The 18,478-nt window shown below is 39.9% G+C and overlaps 1 protein-coding gene across 2 annotated transcripts in view; it reads right to left on the bottom strand.

Annotated features, from left to right (window-relative positions):
- Positions 1-13,702, bottom strand: part of STIM2 (stromal interaction molecule 2) — a 76,516-nt gene extending 62,814 nt beyond the window's left edge. Inside the window, exon 1 of one of the 2 annotated variants that reach the window (XM_042468651.1) lies at positions 13,300-13,702. In XM_042468651.1, coding sequence (XP_042324585.1) covers positions 13,300-13,537 — 238 coding nt within the window. In that variant the 5' untranslated portion in view covers positions 13,538-13,702. The remainder of the gene's footprint in view (positions 1-13,299) is intronic. The other variant, XM_042468652.1, reaches the window with a different exon arrangement.
- Between the last annotated feature and the right edge of the window lie 4,776 nt (positions 13,703-18,478).

Raw genomic sequence — 18,478 nt, 5'->3', positions numbered from 1 at the left:
TATCCTTTATTTACATCCACCTTGCATATCCTCCCACCCTGAGGCCTTGCAATTCAACAACAGACAAACACACAGATTAACATGTAAATCACTTTCTCCCAACCAAGGGTCACACAAATAAATAAATAAATAAATAAATACACACACACACACACACTAACTTGCAATATTTTTAAAAGAATATACAAATATTGCCACTGCAGCTTCTAAGATGACCCCTGAATCTCTAACATCTCTCAGATACTGGGGAACAAAATGAAACTTTAAGTATGGTCTTAACATACTTCCACTTGTAAATGCCATTCCAGTGCACATATATGTCTCCACAGAAAAATAAGAATCATCAGAGCAAGTCAAATGTCTCTACTGAGGAGAGAAATCTATGAACCTTGTCTTACAGAGCTATGAATTTTGTACTGTATGAATAATCTCCCATGCCATGCAATACAATTCAAAGCAGAGATGAAGAGATCTGGGCTAACAGGCAACTATTCAACTCTTGTTCAGGATAAATTAAAATTCCTCCCAAGCAATTCATTATCCATTAAGTTTCATGAGCATGAAAATTCATTATTTCTGTGGATCTATAAGGCTGCAGTAATCAGCATTTCCAATTCAACTCAATAATTCTAATTTCCCATTAACAGCAGCTGATCCCTTTAGAAAGCATGCTAACAGAAAGAAACCAGATAGAAGCAGATTTAACATAAACTCAAAAGCCAAAGCATTGTGATCAAATTAGGACACATGGTGAAAAAAAGACTAAAAGGAAAGAAAAGAATTTGAATCCTTCATCTCTGAGAAAGAAAAGAAAAATATATAAATCACTTCACAAATCATTTTGAAGTTTGGACACTCAACTGCACACATACACACTCAACTGTACCTCTTCTGCAACATCTGAAAAGTATCTGTCTGTCTGAAGACATGTGGTAATTGTATTCCCAAATTCTGAACTTATCAAGGTTACCAAAGGCATGATCAGCAGACTGTGGACTTGCTGATAGTCTGTATGCCAACCTTGGTCCCCTTCTCTTCTTTAACAGGTCTACCTGGAAACACATTGCTATTAAAGGTGGTTACTGGTGGCTCCCATGTAAGTGGGGCTGTAAGTTCATTTCTTGATTTTGGTTTGAACTTTTAAAATATAGTCATCGAAGGGCTAAACCTATTTTGAAGATAGGGTTCATCACCTTTTAAACATTCAGCTCTTTTAAACTGGCTCAAGATGTGATTCAAAGTGGATACACAGGTGCTCTCCTTTTGCAGCCATCAATCAGCACTGCTTGATCTCAAAGGGATTGTGTGTGTACCCAAAGCTTGAATAGCTCTTGGATGATTTTACCAATTCAAATGTGTGCAGAATGTGTGCCAACAAGTTTCTACTTTGTGTCCTTTCTGCTACATTTCTGAAGTTCCAGTTACTATGGAAATGATGTCTGTGATGCAAGTAGGCATGAGCATTCCCCACTGTAAACAATTGGCTCTTACATAATGTCTGAAACACATATTTCTAATATGCAGCAATTTCAGGGGTCAAGTTTCTTGTGTTTACTACATACAAATTAATATGCTTTACTGTCTGTGGTTAATGTAAATGCAGAATTACTGCAGTTAGCGCAATATAAAAGTATATCACAGTTATGTAATAAATGTAACCATTGTAGGTGTCACACAGCTTGGTTTCCGTAGCAACCAACACTTCAGAATGATAACTGAATTTAAAGAGAATGAGCGACAGCTCGTTATGTAACTGATGGAGTCCTGACACATCCCTAAATTTCATTTTGGTGAAACAAGTTATTAAGAGTTCCAAATTAACAGGTCCCTTTGCCCCAAGTGATTACTTTTATGATTATGGGAATAATATACAGAGAACACATACAGTTAAATATTCTGAGGTTTTTCTTCTTCTCACTTAAAAATATACATGCTAATTACTATTGCTGCACATTCTATTATTTTTCATATCTGATACCATCACAATGTTAAGATCACTCCAAGAACAATTTCCAACTTGGCTCACAAAATTATTACTGTTCATTAGGTTGCAGTAGTCTTGGAGAGAAATTCATACTGGCCTTATATCTACTCGGTCTTCTGTAGCTTATGGACCACATGCAGCCCCCAACTCCCTCATCTGTGGCCCACATATCCCCTTCATACTTGCAGTTCCTGCTAATTTCTCAGTGTCCTTCCCAAAACATCTTGTCTCAATCAGCCATTTGTCAGCTCCCAGAAGTCCAAGAAGTAAGCATGGCATATTAAGAGTTTGCAGATGGACCTTCCTTGCTCATGGGAGGAGATGGAAGCCACAAAGTATGCATCACCTACCCCTCCAAGGAGGATCCACTGAGCATCTGAAGGTGGCAGAATTGGTCTTCAAACAATCCAACATGCCCATCCCTAGTCTAGCCGAACTCTGGAACAAAAAACAGCTACTACTGACACAGAAACCATAGCCACTACCAGTTTTCACTCCTGCTACACAGATCCCTAATTTACGGAAGCATCCAGTATATATGGTCAAGAACAGAGAGGATCACAAGCCAGAGATTAATTTTATCTACAAGTCTACCCAAACGTAATCCTCAACTTTGTTCATGTAAGTACTTTCCTCACTTCCTTTACTTTCCACCTACTCAGGACCTTGTGTGCTTTCACCAAATACAAGAAACAGATATGAGAGGCACACAAACCCAGCCAGTCTTTATCTTTTCAGGAATGAAGATTAGCTATTACTACTTTGTCCCAAAATGGACAAATATAAATCACTTCAAGATGTAATCTGATGCCTGCTACACTTATCACTTGACCAAACCATTCGTCTGCAATATCATGATACAGAGTCTGAATTGCAGATCCCAACACCTGGCCCAGATCGCTCTGTCTCTTTCTTTCTGTGCCACATAGCCTGATGGAAATCTCTGGAGAATTCACAAGCCTGCACTCTTTTGCGACATTTTGCTTGGTCCTGCTGAAGGCATTGCCCTTTATTTCTCTCCCTACCCACGCTTTTTCCCCACCACACTAGTAAATATTGTAACTAGACTTTTTGAAAAATGTCTGAGTTATCAGTAAGACTGGAGAATGGAAATTTTGAGATTTTAGCCAGGGGAGGGGAAGCATTTATGTTTTATGAAGTCTGTTTTTTGCTTATAGTTTGATTTATGCTGGAACATGCCATGAGTTTTTGGAATACAGAAGTATAGCAATTCAGGAAGAATAAATAGCATCCCTCCCGAACCAAAACAGCTTTGGGTAAGGATTTGCAAGAACCTTCACTAAACAAAAAAGAGCTGTTGACAATATTCACTAAATATTGATTTGCATATGATGACATCCTCATCCACAATACATGGAGAAAAATTTGGTTCTAGTTTCCATTTCCAGCCTTAATGCTGAAAGCTCTTCACACTGGCATTTCAAAGCAACGTACTGTGAACATGCACATATCCGTTTATATAGGCATGCTCCAAAGAGGGAGCCTGAACAATGGCACTTTACCACCCCACCACCAAATCTAGATTGCATGATCCATACTGTTATCTAGCAAGTAGAACTGCACTGCTAAGGAGCCATACAGTTACTTTATAATATATATATATATATATATACACACACACACACACACACACACATACACTATTAGATAGTTTAGATAAAGGTAGTATGACCCAATGAATTTTAATCTACATGAAGCTATGATTTAGCATGATTATCAAAGCAGAAACAAGCCACATCAACCTCTGGGCTCACATTCCCCTCTTCTCCAAGTGGCCAAGAGAAAGAGTCTGGATTGGAACCTTTTGGTTTTCCTTAACTGCAGTTTCCTATCTTGCTTGGAGTACTAACACTGCAGGAATCCTACAGGACCTTTGAGACAGAGAAAAAAGTTTGTTGGAGAAGCTGTTGTAGACTCAGTGTACTTCATCTGTTGAAGTAGACAGAGTTCTCCGCACAGTCTGAAGGAAATGGTCCTAACCCATTTCAGAACTCATTTGTGTAAATATTTCCTGCAATGGCTGGATCGGCAGAAAAATGGCCCCAAGATATCCCTGATTGCTCTGGTTCAAGCTGGAAAGAGCAAAATATTGCATTGCCATATAGATGCAGAGATGGGCCAGGGGCCAGGCAGCTGCCAGTGCCATTGCTGGCCATTACTTATTATTTTTTGTCACCTGCTTGTGAATTAATTGCACAAGGGCACAAATGGTCAGTGGCACCATCGGCAGATTGCACACCTCGTGATGCAAAATGACAAGCACATCATATTACCAACAACAAAATAGATTTAATAAAAATACTAACAAACTAGTCAGTCTAACTGGTCACAGGGGGAAGGGGAAGAAAAGGACTATTTTAATTTTGGCCCCTACCTACTGTCATGTTGTGCAGGTTTGGTCTAACCATATTATCTGAAGCTAGCCTTTTCAAGTTTGGGGAACATCTGCCCCCAGTGTTGCTGGGCTGCAAGATCTACAGTTCTCTGCTAGCAATGGTGAGAGGTAACTGGGAATTACATTTCAACATTATAGGATCAGGGATGTCATGCTGGCCAATAATGCCCCCTCCTGCCAAAGATTTCATTGAATGACATGTCAAGGACTCCAAAGAAAAGAACAACTACATATGATCTCCATCCAGGTCATCATGGTGCTGGAAAATTACTGTTTAAAAATGCTATATTCAGTACAGAACTGTTCTATTTACTATCTCCAATTCAAGAGTGCCAACACAAAGCAACCCTAAAATGATGATGATGATGAAGAAGAAGAAGAAGAAGAAGAAGAAGAAGAGGAAGAAGAAGAAGAAGCAGCAGCAGCAGCAGCAGCAGCAGCATCTATACCACACCCTCTAGGAAATACACCAAACCTATGAAAGACTGCAAAAATGGCAAGGCAAAGCATTTCTTATTCACCCATTCACCTGTTTCAGGAGTTTTGGTGGGTGCTGCATGACATTCTAGATCCACTGATCCCTGGAAAATCCCAAGCCCCCCTTTTTTTAAACAAACAAACTGGTGTGATAATTTTTCTTTCCTCAAACTGAAAATTCCAAGGCCTATAGATGTTGTGGGGGGGGGGGCACCTTGAAGTAGCAAAACACACAGAGACATATGACTGATTGAAAGTGAAATTTGGCCACCCAAAATGCCATTCAGATCATTGTCAAATATGCTGGTATAGCTTGGCAAGGGTCCAGAGGAGCTTAAAATTGTCTTCAAAACCTTGGACCACACCCACTTAGCAAATAATAATCTATTTGCTAAGATTTTAAAAAAAAACATGTAGCCTTCTTATACTGAGATGCTACATAGTATACTGCATACAGTGCTGGACTGAAACAAGAAAGAAAAGCTCAAATACTAGCTTAATCCTAAAACTCATTGAGTGGCCTTTGACATGTTGCTTACATAAAAGGAATACTGTTAAAAGGCCAACATACTTTAGAGATTTGTTTAGAGAAATAAAGAATAAGCAGCACTCTCCAGACACCATCTTGAACAAGCTAACAGAAGAACGGGACATAAATGACACCACAGAAATAAAGAAATCTCCCTAATATATAAATAAAATAGATAAGATATATAAATAAGATGGGTGCTCATTTTTGAAAAGGCTCCTTGTTCCCACTCCCATAAAGTTGGTGAATATCAAAGTTTTCACAGAAAAGCCAGAGTAGATCAACACGCTTTTGCAAATATTAAAGGAAGGTATGATTTTGGCACCATCACCCCATTTCACAGCTCTTAAATCCAGAAAAGGATTCCTCCACAGCTGAAGCTACAATCCTGTATACACTCACTAGGGAGTTAACAGCACTGAAACCAATGGCCAGAATCTGACTGATGTCTTATGCTTGCCTAAGGTCCCCAACAGAAGTAGTTTCTGCCTGATGCAGAACATCAGTATTAATTTCAAGGGCACAGAACTGGAGTTACGCATGGTTTTGTGAATGTAACACAAGCATGCAATGAGAATGTGAATCTCCATGAGCATTCAGATACACGTTTGGTGTGCAATCAATTCCACAACATTGCCACTCAACATAAGGCTGGCATTCCTGTGCTGCTGCAGCTGGATGCCACTCTCTCTCTGCCTGTTGTTGCCACTAAATATTTGCACAAGTCTGTGCAAGGGAAACAACGAAAGACAGCTGGTAGCATGCATGCCAATATGGTGAGAAATATGCCCCAGGCTTTAGTCTAAACTTTGCAAATTATCCAAGGTGTTGAACTCTATCCCTAAAATGTGTGCAGGCCTTTGGACAGCTCCTTTAAATCTCAGACTAAAATCTGGAACAGATTTGCTACTCTACTGATAAGAAAGAGAGTAGAGCAACATCAAGAGCACCATGTCCCTGCATGCTGAATGAAAAGTACTGTGGAAACAAAACATGCAGACTTGCATCGGGAACAGGTAGGATCTTAAACCCTGGCAGCAAACCTCTTTACTTTCAAGAAGACCGACTTCTTCCATGCATGTTTAGAATTACTGCCAGGTTGTCAAAGGAATACAAGGAAATCTGGACTATGATAAAGGATGCTTTCTTCCCAGTACCTGCATGGCCAGGCAACACAAAGCATACTTATATTTTACTTATATTTATACTTACATATGCACAGATTCAAATATCTTCTCAAATATTTGTTTTAAACACCAATTTATTTACACACACACACCCTGCTTTAGACAATATCCTCCTATGTGCCCAGTTAGCAGTAAATTTAATAGATTTCAGTGGGACTTGCTCCCAGGTAATGGCTCTCTCCGGCCCTCCTTCACTTCAGTGAGAAAAGGGTCTGTAATTTCTTCCAGTGACTCAATGAGAGGTCCTGCCCTCACTCTCCCCTCATGAACTGGTTTTAGGAAGTCGCTGTGGCAAAGACCTATGGATCCTGCCAAAATGTTGCAATGTCAGATTCAGATCATTTTACAGAATGAGTCTACTGACCATTTTCAAACAATTGCAAATAATAAAAATTGCAATGACATATACTACAACTGAGTTACAATAATTCTGCAATTAAGTGCTTAGGGTCTGATTTTCCAGAAGCATCAGCAAAGGATCTTCCCCCATGCCAATAAGCCACTGCCCCCACCTCCAGTTTGACCCAAAGCAGCAGCACTTTTGTATTTGCAACACTCCCCCTCATACCAGTGTGAGACATATACTTCACAACAGCGTGTTTGTTTGCATAATCCCAAGCTAGAAAGGGTGGTTCCCATGAAAAAATAACAAAATCATCAACACACCCCCTGGTATAGGATCAAAGCTGAGACTAAACTGTGGTGCAGGCTACACATAAATAAGATTAAAAAAAAACAGGTTAAAGGGAAAGAATCAGACTATAACACAATCTTTTTATCTCAAATTTAACCTATTATAGGAGAAAGAAATGAGGCTTTGACACTGAAGACAATAAATGTCATCTAACCTTCATAATACCCTAGAAGACAGTATCAGCATTCAAAATGACCCTAATAGATTAGGAAGCTGAGCCAAAATTAACAAGATAAATTTCAACAGAGAGAAATGTAAACTACTACACTTAAGCAAAGAAAATGAAATGAACAGATATAGAATGGGGAAAACTTGGCTTGACAACACACATGTGAAAGGGATCTAGGAGTCATAGTAGATCACATGAGTCAACACTGTGATGCTGCAACTAAAAAAGCTTTTTAACAATTGCCAGTTCGGTAGATGAAGGGAGTGCTGTGGATGTAGTGTATCTTGATTTTAGTAACGCCTTCAACAAAGCCCCCCACAATATTCTGGCACACATGATAGTAAAATGTGAGCTAGACAATGCAACTATTAGGTGGATCTGTAAACTGGTTGACCCACCAAACCCAAAGGGTGCTCAGTAATGTCTCGTCTTCATCCTGGAGAGAAGTGAATAACAAGTGCCACAAGGTACTGTCCTGGGCCCAGTGCTATTCAATATCTGTCAATGACCTGAATGACAGAATAGAGGACATGCTTATAAATTTACAGATGACACCAAATTAGGAGGAGTAGCTAATACCTCAGAAAAGAGGATCAAAATACAAAATGACCTTAATAGATCAGAAAGCTGGGCCAAAATTAACAAAATAAATTTCAACATGGTAAAATGTAAGGTACTGCACTTAGGAAGAGAAAATAAAATGCACAGTTATAGGATAGGTAAGACCTGGCTTGACAACAGTATTAGCAATAGCAAGTACATTTCTATACCGCTTATCATTGCACTTAAGCACTCCCTAAGCGGTATACAAAGTGTAAGCTAATTGCCCCCAACAATCTGGGCACTAATTTTAGCGACCTCGGAAGGATGCACACCTGAGTCGAGCTTGAGCCCTTTCGCTGGTAATGAACTTGCAACCTTATGGATTGTGAGTGAGTGGCTGCAGTACAGGCATTAACCACTGTGCCACCAGGGCGCAGTACATAGTACATGTGAAAGCAATCTAGGAATCAGAGAGGTGAAGCAGACAGGGCAGAAGGAGTTGGCAGAGGCTGCTCCAATCACCACAGTACCATGGCAACCAGACACCTCCATCCCGAGGAAAGCCGCTGCCACAGTGTCAAACAGCCCGCGAAAAGGAAAGGTAAGAAACTGCTCCTTTTGCGGACAAGTTTGGGCCACATTGGGCAACCTCTGCATAATCCAGGGACATGCCTCATGTGCACACCCCGCCATTGGATTGGCCTGATGGCAGCCTTTCTGTCATACTGAAGATGGATCCAGCTTGTTTTCTGCTATTCCAGAGATTAGGACACGGGACAATGGGTGCACATTACAGGAAAATAAATTCCTCCTCAACATTAGGAAGGACTTCCTGACAGTAAGAGCTGTTCGACGGTGAAACACACTCCCTCAAAGTGTGGTGGAGTCTCCCTCTTTGGAAGTTTTCAAACAGAGGCTAGATGGCCATCTGCTGGGAGTGCTTTGATTGTGTATTCCTGCATGGCAGGGGTTGGACTGTATGGCCCCTGAGGTCTCTTCCAACTCTATGATTCTACGCACATCATGTGTCAACATAGGGCCCTCACAGATTGGCTTCCACCCTGAATATTTAAAGAAATATATATTCCCAAATTCCAGATTTTCTCTTTAAAATGTCTCTCTGGGGTAAAATATAAAAATAAGGGAAAATACACAAGGAAATAACGGAAAATATGCCCATTCGTTTTTAAAGAAACTGGACTACTCCAACCTTTAAAGAGATTTTAGCCAATAAATGTAACAGTACTTGTTTCCGACATTTAATAAACCAGAGTTAGCCATATAGACAAAGAGTTTAGAGCGACACACCCACTGGCTGAAAAAATATCTTCCTTGTTCATTTTTAACCTGATGGGAGGAGGGTTTTCCTGATGGAGAGCATCAGAGAGAAACCAATTCAGCAATCCAAGATTTTAGACTGAACAAGCAGTGTGCCAAGACAGCACCAAAGAGAGAAGTTACTGATCTTTTATAACTCTGATCTTCTATCCAAAGATTAGGAGATTTTTCTCCAAGTTTGTATGCAGGCAAAACCCATCACTTTCAGGCCATAATACAGAAACCACGGCTGCATCTGAGGCAGTATGAGTCACTGCCCATTATGCAAAGTAGGTCAATGTATCTATTTTCCTAGGCAGAGAGGGGGCATTACAGTAGTGTATGATAGCCATTTTATTTCCCATCACCATGTAAGGATTGAGAGCTAGACAATGAAGAAAATGAAAACGAAGAAAGCAGACAGAAAGAAAATCTACTCATATGATATGAGATGCTGGAGAAGGGTATTAAGGATACCGCGGGAGGCCAAAAAGACAAACAAATAGGTCCTAAAACAGATCATGCCTGAACTCTCCCTAGAAGCCAAGATGGCTAAATCAAGGCTTCTGTACTTTAGCCACATCAAGAGAAGGAATGACTTCATAAGTTATTTGTTAAGAGAAAAGTGTTCCTCTTTCTCATTTTTTGGATTTGTACTTTTTAGTTTGCAAAAGTGACAAGTGCTAAATCTGTTTAACTGTTTAGACCCCAACTGTGTTGACTACAGTATGTTGATACCCTACCTTAATCTTATACTTTTTGATTTACTAGCATGCTTGAAGGGGAGAACTGACTGTCGGCACAGAATTATATCCAGTGCCCTTAAACCAAGCAACATGTTGGGGGAAAAAGTAAAGTAAAACAATTGGTTGGGTTTCAATATGAGTACTGTATATGCCCTCTCACACTAAATGCATGCAGATACCCATGGCTACAATGTAGTTATTCGGTTTCACCATGTTCATTAATCTTCCACCAGAAAAATCTACATTCCATCTTCCTATTTGCGACACTAGAATAGCGGAGTCTATTTCCTGGGGGGAAATTCCACTGCCTTCCAGCAAGTCTTCCTGTTGATAATATATTATCAGCCTTTCATAGGACTGTTTATTTAATCCCAACTTCCTTTTCTCTGCTTAGGTTTTCACTAATGTGCTAACAGTGTCTGTTGCCTTTTTGCACGGCACAAGACCCAGAAACAAGATAAAGGAACAAACCAGTTAGGAACAATCCTGACAGCAGCTCAAAATTTAGCAAGCTTCCACAATCACACAGAACCATAAAACACATAAAAATACATCTTCTCTCCTGTGGGCTAATGATGAGTCGGAAGCCTGGGATTGCCAAGGAAGCCATAGATACCGGCCTCAATTTCCGCATTGCTGCTCCTTCTAAGTAGGCATTCAAACACACACCTATCCAGCCCCCATTGCCAGGAAGAGCAGGGACAGAAAGACTTTCCTCTTGATGGATTTGCGGGGGGAGACATGTGGGATGTTTGAAAATACAGTGTAATGGAACAGTGTGCACAAAACACTCACCAAAAAAGCCTCCTATTTTGCAAATTAAAGCTTAGGCTGCTTAATGCAATGCATAATGCAGATGAGAATCTTCCACTCATGAACACGCACTGAGAGTTTGGGACGGCTGAATCTGCACTCAGAAATAACTCAGTTTGACATCGCTTTAACTGCCATGGCTCAATGCTAAAGGTTTCTGGAACTGTAGTTTGTTGTGGTACCAGAGCAGAGCATCTCCTGACAGGCCTGCTTCTCAGCAAGTGATGTGGCACCACAGCCCCTGGGTAACATGTGAAAGGGCCCCAAGGAGAGGTGACATGAAAGAAAAGGGCATCCAAATGTGGAACTCAGATGCCACAACAAACTACAATTCCCAGAATTCTATAGCAATGAACCGTGGTAGTTGAAGTGGTGTCAAACTGGATTACTTCTGCAGTGCAGACAGGTCCAACGCTGCCTACCTTTCAACCTACAGACCGTAAGAGGAAAGTTTACCAACCAACCTCTGTGAAGTTTCTGAAAGGACTACCGCATATACTTGACTACAATTCAACCTCATGTATAAGTTGAGGGCAAGTTTAGGGCCAAAATGATCCATGGATAAGTTGAGGATAAAATCTAGGGGCATGTAACAAAGGATCTAATGGATGATGCAAAGGAAAACAATGCCAAAGACCTTACAAAACTCTAGCAGGCAGAACTGTGCTCAAGATAAAGAATGAATGAGATAATGGGGGGAAGGAGTGATTTCAGGACAGATTACAATTTTGCCTTTCACTGGAGGATGGTTCCTTCTTTTTCTTTAATAAGAGTTAAAGTACAATACTTACAGTTCCTATATTGAACCGTGGATACGTTTTTTGGATCAATTTTTTGACTAAAATTTCTAGACTTAGACATGGGTATATACACTCATCCCTCCACATTGGCTGGGGTTAGGGGCAAAAGACCCCTGCGGATATGTAAAAGGCCACAAATAACAAAAACGCCACGTTTTTACCTGAGAGGACACCTCTCTGGGAACCTCTGAACGGATGAGATCCATCACATTACCACCTTAAACAGCTTCAAAAAAAGCTGCTAAGACGGACCTCTTCCAGCAGGCCTTTCCTGAATAGATAACCAACCGCAGAATGAGTTGAACCTGTTATTCCCTGATTTCCGCTACAGCCGTTGTTGATTTGTTTATTATTTTAAGGTACGTTTTAATCTGTAAACGAGAGTTGCACACTGGAAGGCCTAGCTATTCCTAGAGAGAACACATTAATCAAACCCCCAAATAATTGACGCCACAAATATCAAAGCCACAAATAGGGAGGGGTAAGTGTAAATAAACATCAGAGCATTTCCATTTATCTATTTAAGTGTTTTATTTGTTTGTTTATTGTGTTTATACCCTGCTCTTCAGCCCCAAAGGCTCTCAGAGCAGCATTACAGATACCCCGTTTCCCTGAAAATAAGACATACCCATAAAATAAGCCATAGCAGGACTTCTAAGCATCTGCACCATATAAGCCATACCCCAAAAATAGGACATAGCGATAGGCAGGAAGAGAGCGGGAAGATTGGGGCCAATGGTCCTAAAGGAAATGGAGTCGCAAGAGACTCAGGATGGAAGTCCAGGTTTGGAGAGTTATGACGATGTTCCTGAAGAAGACGACTTAACACAGTATATATATATATATATATATATATACACACACACAGTATATATAAAATACATATATATATAATAATATAATATATATATATAATAAATTTAATTATATATATATAGATATAGATATATAGTATATATGATAAAATATAATATTATATTTAATAAAATATAATAATATTTTATATATATATAATTTTAATTTTATATATACAGTATATATATATATAATTTGATATATAGTATATATGATAAAATATATAATATTATATATATATATAAAATAAAACATATGTAGTATATATGACAAAATATAATGTAATATTATATAGATATATATATATATAATAAAATATAATAATAACTACTGTATAAGAAAACAGAGTGTCTTCTGGAGGAAAAACAAACGTCAGGCAGTGTCTTATTTCGGGGGGAAGGCGGCAGAGTCAGGCTCCCCATCTCAAAGAGACCTAGGACCCAGAAGGCGAAGGGGAATCCAAGCCACCTCCTCCATAAGAGCCACTCTGGGGAATATCACTCCTTCCCATTCACACACAATGAGGGTCCCTTTTCCCTTTCCTTCCCTGGGGCCCTTCCACACGTGACACATCATGACCCGCATCCCGAGACACGTGTCAGGCAGGCGCCTCTTTTCCCCACGTCCCTGGAAGAAGCGCCCAGCGGGGACCAAACACGGCTCTCTTCTCTCTCCCCCTATTGACACGCGTAACGTGTGAACGGACCCTGAGAGAGACCCGTGTCAGGAGCCAAGCTTAGCCGGGGAGGCGGCTGAGGAGGAGGCTTACCTGTCCCCAGAGACGACGACGACGACGACGACGTCCCGCCGCTGCTTCCTCTCCGGGCGCCGTCTCTTGCAGTCGTCGTCGCCGCCGCCGCCGCCTCGCAGCGCCCGGGAGCCGAGGAGGAGGAAGCGGCGGCGGCGGAGGCAGCATCCGCCTCAGGCATGGGCAGCAAGAGCAGGAGCAGCAGGAAGAGCCCCTCCGCCCGCGCCCCGTTCCTCCTGCAGCGGCCGAGGCTCATCATCCGCCCGAAGGAAGGAAGGAAGGAAGTAGGCAGAGAGAAAGAGACAGAGAGAGAGGACTGTTCCCGTTCTCGCCGTCGCCTCCAGCGCCGCTTTAGCTCCTGATGCTCAGGCCCCGCCCCTTAGGTGCCGGTGACGTCAGAGGCGACGCGGATGCGGCGGCCCTTGCTCCTGCTGCTGCTGCTGCTCTTCTTGGCGCCGGGTGCGACGGCACTGCGCATGCGCACACAGGCCACGTAGTCCCCATACACCGGTATGGAATCTGATAGGGTAAAGTAGGTATCCCCCCTCCTTTTCAGTTGATCTCAACGAGCATGCGCAGTAGCGGCGGACGAAGCTGCTTTTTTCGCCCCGCCGGTATGGATAGGATAAAGTAGGTGGGAGCATGCGCAGTAGCGGCGGACGAAGCTGCTTCTTTGTCCTCGTAGCCCTAAGTTGGTTGTCAGGGTCCGGGAAGGGAAGGGAAGGGAGGGAAGGAAGGAGGCAAAAGGGGGCGTGGCTACGTCCACATCTGGAGGACAATAAATAAAGAGAGTAAAGCATGGGAGGAGGAAGTCTCCTCAGGCGCTCTCTATCTCTGGCCCTCCCTAAAAGAGGCTCTCCTCTGCTGCCACGTCGAAGGGAGGAGAAGGAGGAGGCCTCCAGAACAGCAAGTGTTATAGATTAGAATCATAAAGTTGGAAGACACCACAAGGGCCCTCCAGTCCAACCCCATTCTGCCATGCAGGAACTCTCAATCAAAGCATCCCCAGTGACAGAGGGCCATACAGCCTCTAATAATATATTCTGTTATTGTTATTATTATTATACATTATTATAATAACAATAATAATAACGGTATTATATCATATTAAAAATATAATAATATTGGTATTGTTATAAATCAGTATTATTATTATAACTTATTAATATTAATACTAATGATAATAATAATTTTATTATTATAAAAACGTTGGTCTTATACATTATTAATATTCACATTATATATATATTATATTATATATTTTTATATTTATATTATATTGATGGTAATATATCATTAATAATAATTTTATTATTAATATTAATAATGGTGATATTATTATAGACAATTAGTATTATAAATTATCAGTATTAAATACTATCAATAATAAAAATTCAGACAAAAGGCTATCAGAGCGGCTTACATTTTTTAAAATTACACATAATTAGACATAATAATAATAGTGGTATTATTGTTATAAACAAATAGTATTAGAAATTATTAATATTAACTAATAAAAAATAATAATAATTGTATTAATATTATTATAAAAATGTGATCTTATAAATTATTGATATTTATATTACATTAATAGTATTAACAGTAAGATATTATTAATAATAATGTTATTATTATTAATGGTGCTATTATTATCAACAATTAGTATTATAAATTAGTAATATTAATACTATCAGTAATAGTATTAATAATAATATTCATATCAATAGTGGTATTATTGTTATAAAACAGTAATATTATAAATTATCAATATTAACACTAGTAATAATAATTGTATTATTATTATAAAAACATTGGTCTTATAAATTATTAATATTTACTGTATATTAATAATAGTATTAATAGTAATATATTAATAATAATGTTGGTTACAATTAATAATATTATTATTATAGACAATTAGTATCATAAATTAGTAATATTAATACTAGCAAGATCTTAATAATGATATTCATATTACTTATTATAATATGAATAATAATATAATTTATTATATTATTGCTATTATTACAGACAATTAGTATTATAAATTATTAATACTAAATAATAAGTGTTAATAATAATATTCATATCAATAGTGGTATTATCATTATAAGCCAGAAATATTAAAATGTATTAATAATGATGATGATAAAATATTAAATAATAATAATACATTTTTTATCCTTGGATTCAGCCATCTATGGCTTGAAAATATTTTTAAAACATATGAATTCCCAAAAGCAAACACTGAGTTTGCTATTTGATATAAGGGACACCATTTTGAAATGCCATTGTATTTAATGGGACTTGAGCATCCCATAGATTTTGGGATCCACGGTGGGTCCTGGGATATTATTAGCAGTATTATTATAACTTTCAATTAGCTTGGTGTTGGCTCCATTTCAAAGGAGGATTCGAACCTTGGTCTTCAGAGTCACAGTCCAACGCTCCAACCACTCTACACCAATGCATCTTGATATGTTGACATGCATATGAACTGCATGTGTTGGAGAACGTAACACTCAAATGACTTTTGCCACGTTGGCTCCTTGGTCACCTGTCCCCATTCCTGCTTATCCTTAAAGAAGGCCTTATTCTTTTAGCTGGGCTTCCAGGGGCTCTGTGTGCATCTATGCTACAGAATTAATGGGGTTCGACACCACTTTAACTGCCATGCCTTTGCTGTAGGATTTTGAGAGTTGTAGTACTGAGTGGGCTCTTGTTATCGCTGGGGTTTGGTTCAGGGACCCTTCGTGGATACCAAAATCCATGGGATGCTCAAGTCCCATGAAATACAATGGCACAGTAAGATAGTGTTCCTTACATAAAATAGCAGAGGAAAGGTTTGCTTTTTGGAATATTTTAAATATTTTCTAAATATTTTCAAGCCATGGATGGCTGTATCCATCGATTAAAAAAATCTATAGATACGGAGGGCCAACTGTAATTAGCCTTCTCTGTCAGTGAGCTCTAGTGCCATGATGAGCTTCAAATCCCAGGATTACAGAGGATGGAGCCAGGACAGTTAAAAGTGGTGTCAAACTGCATCAGTTTGGAAGAGTAGCAGCATCCCATGGATGCTATACCGTTGCTCTCTCCATGGGACTTAGTTCATATTCTAGGTTTTAATCCCGCTCCCAAGCAAAATGTTTCCCAGAGGGCCTTATGAATAACACTCTGTCAGGCTTACAGTCGAAAAGACATGGCACCAAAGGGAGGAAAATGTGGTTTGAGTGTTGGACTAGGACTCTGGGGACCAGGGATCAAATCCCAGTTCAGCCATGTAAACCCACTGGGTGACCTTGGGCAAGTCACATTCTCTTAGCCTCAGAGGATGGCAAGAAGAAACTTGCCAAGAAAAGCCCATGATAGGGTTGCCATAAGTCCGAAACGACTTGAAGACACACTTCAAACCTTGAGATGTGGGAAATAAATTATTAGCATTAGCACTGTGTCTTCATCCATTCTAAAAGTGCAGATTGTAATTGGGTTTAATCCTTGTTGGTTCTCTCTCGCTCTCAAAAAAAAAATCCAGGGAACTGTAGTTTTGTTGAGGCAAAAAATTAAATACATTTAGGCCTAACTTCACAAACTGTGGCTTCTCTGCATTCCTTAAGAACGATGACATTAAGGGCTGGACCATTCAGCTGACATCCCTCCTGACTGTTGCTCCCTGGAGTGATATGCAAGAAAGGAGTGGAACTGGGGCAATTTGGGAATGAATGACTGCTCTGGAGTGAGTCACTTGACAGAAGCAATCCATGTTCCTGAGCATGTGTCCAACGCAATGCGCCCCCATTTTAAAAAGAAAACAAAGAAATTGTGTCTCCCAGGAAACGTTGACTCTGCCCTCTGAAAAAGTAATACAGCTCTCTGTAACTAGTTACTAGGAATGGAAAAGCTATAGGCAATGCAAAATAAAATGTAGTGGGTTACTTTTCCAAAACTGTAAGAGAACTAATTAATTTTTAAAAGCAACTTTCCAAGCTCTGGGATGTCTGGGAGTCAGCAAAACAGGACCTTACAGGTGTTCTTAGATTACTCCCATCAGCCAACTCACTCATCATGTGCATTTTGGGGATTTTAAGAGGTGTACTCTGAAAGGAAAAGGAAATCTTTCACTATGTCAGGGACTGAACAGTAATATCCATGATCTTCTATGTCTTGCTGTGGTACTAACGCTGAAATTGCCATTATTGTTATTATTGTTGCTTGTTAATTAATAGTTCCCCATTCCAAAACTTAAACAGAGCTCACTTAATAAATTAAACACCTAAGTCAGTGATGGTGAACCTTTTGGAGGCCGAGTGCCCAAACTGCAACCCAAAACCCACTTATTACAAAATGCTGTGTCCCTCTGGGTTTCTAGTAACAAACTCTGGCAAACTCTGTGCTGGGGCAATGGCACATGTGCCCACAGAGAGGGCTCTGAGTGCCACCTCTGGCACGCGTGCCGTAGGTTCACCATCACTGACCTAAGTCCAAAATACTGCTGGTCCTAAGCATTTTGGATAAGGGAGACACAATCGATATGTATTACTTATTTAGATTTTGAACATTTAATGTGCAAACTTTCAGGTTTCTGCATGCCACTGTGTGCTTGGTTTGCCTAGAAAGTGGCTTGAGGAGGGGCAGTTTAAGTAGATTTACTTTAGTAGCAGCCCTCAAGGAGAGATGTAGTAGTATTGTTGGGAGTCAAACTCTGCCAAAAATATAAGGTCCAAAAAATTCCTCACTTGCCTTGAAAACAATTTCATTGCCCAGGAGGTGGAACAGGGAATTGGGGATCAACTATTTTACATCTAATCCTAACCAACACTGATGATCTGGTTAATGGGATGGAAGTAAGAGGAGTTTATCACACAGGAGGGATTTCTCTTAATTTCGAATAAAAAGAAAGTGGGGCCAGAACGCATTCATGTGAATTTGCTAGTTCAGCAAATTTACATGAATTCAAATTGCATTCGAACTGACTCCCTTTTGCCCGAAAATTGTGTGTGGTAGTCTATCACGCAATAACGTTAAACCGCATGATTGCGTTCGGATTGCCATTGGATTATACTTCCAATTTCCCTTGACTGATAAACTCCGCAGGATCCTTAGGTAGGAGTGACAATGTTCGCTATACATCGGAAAGGGAACACCAAGCATAGTCAGACATATTCTAGCCTTTAAGAAAGCTGATTTCAGTAAGCTTAGG

This window comes from Sceloporus undulatus, chromosome 5, assembly GCF_019175285.1.
Source record: "Sceloporus undulatus isolate JIND9_A2432 ecotype Alabama chromosome 5, SceUnd_v1.1, whole genome shotgun sequence".
In the NCBI taxonomy this organism is placed as follows: Eukaryota; Metazoa; Chordata; class Lepidosauria; order Squamata; family Phrynosomatidae; genus Sceloporus; species Sceloporus undulatus.
This window is presented reverse-complemented; position numbering and strand designations above follow the sequence as displayed.